This window comes from Haliotis asinina, chromosome 12, assembly GCF_037392515.1.
Source record: "Haliotis asinina isolate JCU_RB_2024 chromosome 12, JCU_Hal_asi_v2, whole genome shotgun sequence".
In the NCBI taxonomy this organism is placed as follows: domain Eukaryota; kingdom Metazoa; phylum Mollusca; class Gastropoda; order Lepetellida; family Haliotidae; genus Haliotis; species Haliotis asinina.
In genome coordinates, this window is record NC_090291.1 from 55,388,540 (window position 1) to 55,395,000 (window position 6,461).

A 6,461-nucleotide genomic window follows, 5' to 3' on the forward strand; every position below is an offset into this window, starting at 1 on the left:
GTCGGCTATTCTCTAATTTCTTTACAACCGCTCAGTTATATACGACATTAATTATGACGTCACAGGTGACGCACTCGTAAATCGACGCACTGTTGTGTGTTATCATCTTCCATCTGACCCAGGGCTTATATCCAGCTTGGGACTACTTTTACGACGTGTTACGTAGTATCTTGTAAACATGCACTTTTTTTATCTGACCCGAGGTCACTATATATGGGTAAATATACCCGCGTCAGTAGTCTATCCCCTTGTTTAAACGTCACACTGAGTCAGATGGGCCGTAAACAGTGTTCTCTCTGTCTTCCTGTTTCCCTCCAACTTGCTGTAGGTATATAAGTCTGAACACGAGTAACTCATACAGTGAAACCTCATTAATGCGAACAATAAATGCAATAAGACCTTAGCAACACGAATAGCACATACAATGAAACCTCGTTAAAGAGAGACGTTATTCTTTCCGACGCTGTGGTTGTGAAAGTTTGTGTCAATGCACCTGACAATAATCATAGTCATGGCTGGAGAGAAGGATGGATCCGTATTTGGAAATGTCATGCTCATTAGAGGATGGTACTTATTGTTACCGTGCCTTTCACAAACTCTAGATATATGTCTGGGTGTGGTTGACATGTACAGCTGCAGCTAGCAGCAAAGGGGCTTGTAAGGACACACACGCAGGCAAGTTTTTCATTTGAAATACCCTCGCCGTATTTCACCTCTCTGGTAATCTGGAATGCGTTCATTTGGGAAATATTCGGTAGAAATGGCACAGTTCGATTCAACGATAACTATTCCATGAATATGTAACTGTTTGAATTTAATAACTGGTGTTTTAAGATGAACCACAATCCATCGTCTTAGATAACACTGTCAACTGTCATCACAACTGCTATTTTCGTATTTTGTTTTTCAAAAATGGCGACTAACTGGATCGGGTGGTCAGGCCCGCTGACTCGGTTGACACATGTCTTTGGTTCCCAGTTGGGTAGATCGATGCTCACGCTGTTGATCACTGGATGGTCTGGTCCAGACATGATTAATTGCAGGTAGCTGGACTGTTGCTGTGTGAGGCGTTAAACAACCCCAACCAAAGAACCAATCAAAAGTAGCGTCCACGTCAACACAAGACTTCATCTGCTTAGCAACAGAGGGGTCTCAACGTCGTCGCTTGTCCAACAGAATGGTCAGAAATCACATTGGCCGGATACAGCAAGGCGACCTGGCTGACGTAAGTTGTTGTTCCTAGAGAAAGCAGTGCGGCAAGTTCTTTGACAAAACATTGTTTCGTTTTATTGTTTTTAATGTACGTCACGATGAACAATTACATGTTTTTTATAATGTGCCTGAAGACCTTCCACATTTCTACTACAAACTCGTTCCAAATGAGTATTTTTATATAGACTGGACCTCTTTGAAATGCAAATCACGTCATCAAAGGGTTGATGGACGATTATGTACAAACCCACTCGACGCTTTACCTTACTACAGAAGCATCCCTACACCCATCGGCATTTACCATGCAGGGTCCTCCACAATGTAATTACTGTTTAAAAAAGACATAGTGTATTAGTCAGCCAGCTTGTTATGTGCCGCCGCCGAATTTTGTCTGTGCTCAGAGTGAAAGGATATTAACAGGTGCTAGGTGGCAGAGCCGTCATAATTCGCAGTGCACACAGAGTTGTCTTCCCTGGCTGTGCCAGGATCCTGGTGACATGGTCCGTGGATTTTACCGAAACTGAAAATGCAAGAGACCTACACCACCTTGGTTTTTTTCTAGATACTATGACGCGATGATCAAACCAGTGATGAAGTATTATAACTTAACATATGTATTAAAGGCGTTTGGTGCCGCCGGGCTGGGTGGGGTTATGTTTATTGTCTAGTAGTATGTATTTACTGTCGCACAATGAATGTCAATATACGTGTAAACATTAGAAAATCAGTGCCATATAGTTTACTTCAAAGTAAGACTTCATTACAAATGTCAACAGTTCTTTAAACTTTTAATCATAATATCAAGGACTGAATATTTTGTTGAAAATTGTAGAAATAATGAAAGCAAAGATAAAGCTCAAACTGGCAGAATGTCATACACTGAAAACAAACGACTTCACCTCCTTTACTCTTCTCTATTCTATGAAAGAAAAAAGATGGCAATTCAGAAGCCAGATATTTCACCCTTGGTAAGTGAGTTATTCATATGCCACTGGGGGAGGCTTCTTACACACAGGCTACGTAACTCACCTGCTGTAGCCCTCCTCTACTCCCCACACCGTCTGCCCGAGGGTCAGGGCCAGGATAACAGACACTCCCGTCAGCATCGCCACACCAAGTCTGAAACAGCCAGGATATACCCGTGAGTCTTCCATGAATATACAGAGGGTCAGGTCACCAAGAGTCTCCTATGATTCTCCACGGTGACCCATAGTACCCCACAGTCACCCTGAGCCGCTTATTCCCCGAGGGTCGGGTCTCCACGAGGCAAAGGGAAGACATACCCAGGGGATGTTCGTATCTCCAATCATCGACACATCCAGTGTAAACAGCAGCTCGACATAGAGGATCATAATGGCATTAATGTACATCCGTGGTACAGATGAATTACCGAGATTAAGAATGAGTCTGTAAAGTGTCGGTACGTAAGCCTACACATTTTGTATAAATTCCTGTGTTTTGCCACAGAAATATTACACACATTGTATTATCCCATGTTTGTCACACAAATATTACACACATTGTATTATCCCATGTTTGCCACACAAATATTACACACATTGTATTATCCCATGTTTGTCACAAAAATATTACACACATTGTATAATCCCATGTTTGCCACACAAATATTACACACACTGTATAATCCCGTGTTTTCTGTCACGTAAATATTACACACATTGGATAAATCCCTTTTTGTCACTCAAAGCCCACACAAATCTATGTGTATTGTTACACAAAGTATCTGCTCTATACACAGAATGAGAGCTTTAAATTAAATACGACCTTCAACAAACCTTTAAGATGCATTGCACAAGGCAATCACTTTTACTGCACTTGCTATTTATTTTCTGAAAATCGTTTCTTTCCAGGGACAATATTTCCAATCTATATTGGTACACGTATAGTTCAAAAGAATTACCATCCACATTGACATTTAAGAAGATAGTAGAACTCATCAGCTGACTCGTGAGTCATCGATTACTTTCGCAGTTAGCTTGCCAGCAACCCCTGGGTGAGCATTATACATCATGTTCAGATGTTGGTGTTACGAGTGAGTGAATTTAGTTTTAGGCCACGTTTATACATACTACAACAATATCACAGCGGGGGACACAAAAGGGCTTCATACACTATAACCGTGTAAGGAATCGAACCCGGATTTTCGGCGTGACGAGCGAACACTGTAACCTCTAGACTACCCCATCGCCATGGTATGTATTATAATATCCACTGACCACTAACTGGTGTCAGTTAATCACGTTAGATGGTGACTAACTAAAAAGCACACTATAGGAGATCCGATTACTAGCAAACACCTCACATAAAACACTTCCCTGGATATTGCACTGGCTTCTGACGGCGAGATGGCGAAAGAAACATGAACCTTGTCTGATATTCAGTTCAATATGTGGAACATATTATGCAGTTACATATTACAACGAGTAAAACGGATGAGGGCTATAAAGTATACTGTGAGTTTAAAGGTATAAATGATGCAACATATTCAATCCAATCTGGAGTTAGAAGTTCATGCCAGGTGTGACCCGGTTCGTCCATGTCTGTTGTAGTGTCGGGGTGGTGCATACAGCGTCTTTGAACAGAATACCGGCAACCATGTCGTGTCTGTTTGATATGGGAGGAAAACCCGAAGTGACAAAGGTCGTAACTACATGTTCTTTGAGGGAAACTCATCAACACGAGTGCGATATTTAACGAACGCCGATTATGATGAAAAAACACTATATGAGGAAGGGCGCTCTGAACCATTTAGCCAGGAAGATCCGCGATAGAACTGACCCTCAGTAACCATGCTTGTCATAAGAGGCGACTAACGGGATCGGGTGGTCAGGCTCACTGACTTGGTAAACATGCTCATCTCATCGTACCCCATATGCCTACTTCGCTGCTCATCTCATCGTACCCCATATGCCTACTTCGATGCTCATCTCATCGTACCCCAGATGCCTACTTCGATGCTCATCCCATTGTACCCCAGATGCCTACTTCGCTGCTCATCTCATCGTACCCCAGATGCCTACTTCGATGCTCATCTCATCGTACCCCAGATGCCTACTTCGCTGCTCATCCCATTGTACCCCAGATGCCTACTTCGATGCTCATCTCATTGTACCCCAGATGCCTACTTCGATGCTCATCTCATCGTACCCCAGATGCCTACTTCGATGCTCATCTCATCGTACCCCAGATGCCTACTTCGATGCTCATCTCATTGTACCCCAGATGCCTACTTCGATGCTCATCTCATCGTACCCCAGATGCCTACTTCGATGCTCATCTCATTGTACCCCAGATGCCTACTTCGCTGCTCATCTCATCGTACCCCAGATGCCTACTTCGCTGCTCATCCTGTTGATCACTGATAGAATAGGCCTTCAGCAACCCATGCTTGCCATAAAAGGCGACTTTGTTTCTCGTAAGAGGCGACTGACGGAATCAGGTGGTCAGGCTCGCTGACATGCCATTGGTTCCCATTTGCGTAGCTCGATGCTCATGCTGTTGATCACTGGACTGTCTGGTCCAGACCGCGCCATTTAGCTGGTATATTCCCGAGTGCGGCGTTACACAAGAAACATACAAATCATCTATACTTGATAAAGTAATGATCATGCTATGTCATTGTCATCTGTCAACATGGACGGGAGAACCTAGCTATTCTCGAAACGTTCGTAGCTCTACGAACTTCTTAAGCCCATTCTTAACACATTGGCTACGATCAAAGTTAAGAATTCTTAGGGCTACGAACGTTTCGAGAATAAGGGCCCTGGTAAACACAGTCTTCCATTCGCCAGTCTTCTGTGATGCGTGTGAGCGGTGCACAGCTTGTACTACTCCCTACATCATAAAATGTCCGTGGTCTCCCACGATACGTCAAGTGTCATCATTTTGTCAATAGACATGCTGATGACAGAATAATATGTCACATGACTTCATGAATACAAATATACAGTTTATGCAAAATTTAGTTTTAATTTTAGTGTGATGACCTCACACGCTATGAAGCATAAAAGAAGGGGAACCAAATCATGCAATACGCCCATCTCTCCTCGCCTTCTATGGAAACAAGTGATGTACATTTTACACCAGCTGACATAACATAACAGATGCTCATGTCAAGCCGTTAAAAAAGTCCCGATTGTCAAGTGGATGAAAGTCACTATGGCCTTCTTACTGCGGCAGATTTCCAGTACGTTAGCTCAGGAAACTATGTACACTTCTTAAAGGTAACCCTATTCAGATCACATGAGATATTTAATGATCACTCGTAGCTGATATAAATTATAACGACGATGGTAGAGATCACTTGGTTTTGCCTACAGAGAAGCCTCCCGAATGTGTAAACATCACGCAAGTTGTTAATGGATCAAGGTGAATGTTAAGTAATGTCGTTATGCTAAAACAACAACGTGTAAAATACCTGCAGTCAGTGCATTCGTAATAATTGACGGTGTCCGTTTCCAGCCAAGCACAACATGCCACTGGGTTGTGTTGAGGTTTCCATTGATGTGAGTGGGTGGGTGGGCGAGGTGGTTTTACTCATTACTAGCACGATACTGCTGCGGCGTAAAACCATATTCATTCACTGACCTCCCGTCAGCTGATCGTTGGAGTAAAGGCCAAAGTGTCACCCGTGTTTGACAGTTAGGTAAAGCAACGAATAGAAATATGGTTGTGTCAGATCACGACACCCAGGACTGAACTGGGATTCGAACCTACACATCTCCGTCATGGTTCAGCAGTATGGGGTGAAGTCATGTCCGTCACGTAACACCACTGCGTGATAATAACATCCCGGTGATGTTGATACTTGTCTTTAACATCCCACGGTTATTATAAACCAAGAACCATCGATCGAAGCCCCATACCTAAGGTGGGACGTTGTTGAGGGCCATGTTCAAGCCATGTTCAGGGCCATTCTAAGGCCATGTAAAGCTGCGATCGCGTTGTTGAATCTATGCTTTACTCCCAGAAAAAAAATAAGCATTTGTCGAAACAACTTGATAAATGAAGTTTTTCTCTTCTCTGTGTTATTTACCCTCGTGAATACTATGCACGTAATTTACAGACATGTCAGCCAGACTTAAAGTCTTATTGTAAAAGAAACAAACAATTTGTACCAGTAATATATCAGCTACATGGTAACCAGAAAGATCATTTCAAATGTTCAGTTATAAGAATCAGGCATAAATATAAATGAACTCAAACTGACAAGAAAAGTGAACGTACCT

General features: G+C 42.7%; 1 protein-coding gene across 4 annotated transcripts in view; it reads right to left on the bottom strand.

Annotated features, from left to right (window-relative positions):
• The window catches only part of LOC137258038 (carboxypeptidase B-like), a 48,313-nt gene that overhangs the window by 10,034 nt on the left and 31,818 nt on the right, over positions 1-6,461 (bottom strand). For 3 of the 4 annotated variants that reach the window (XM_067795578.1, XM_067795577.1, XM_067795575.1), the window contains exon 2: positions 2,242-2,331. In XM_067795578.1, the coding sequence (XP_067651679.1) occupies positions 2,242-2,318 (77 nt within the window). In that variant the 5' untranslated portion in view covers positions 2,319-2,331. Of the gene's footprint in view, positions 1-2,241; positions 2,332-6,459 lie in introns of all 4 variants that reach the window. The other variant, XM_067795579.1, reaches the window with a different exon arrangement.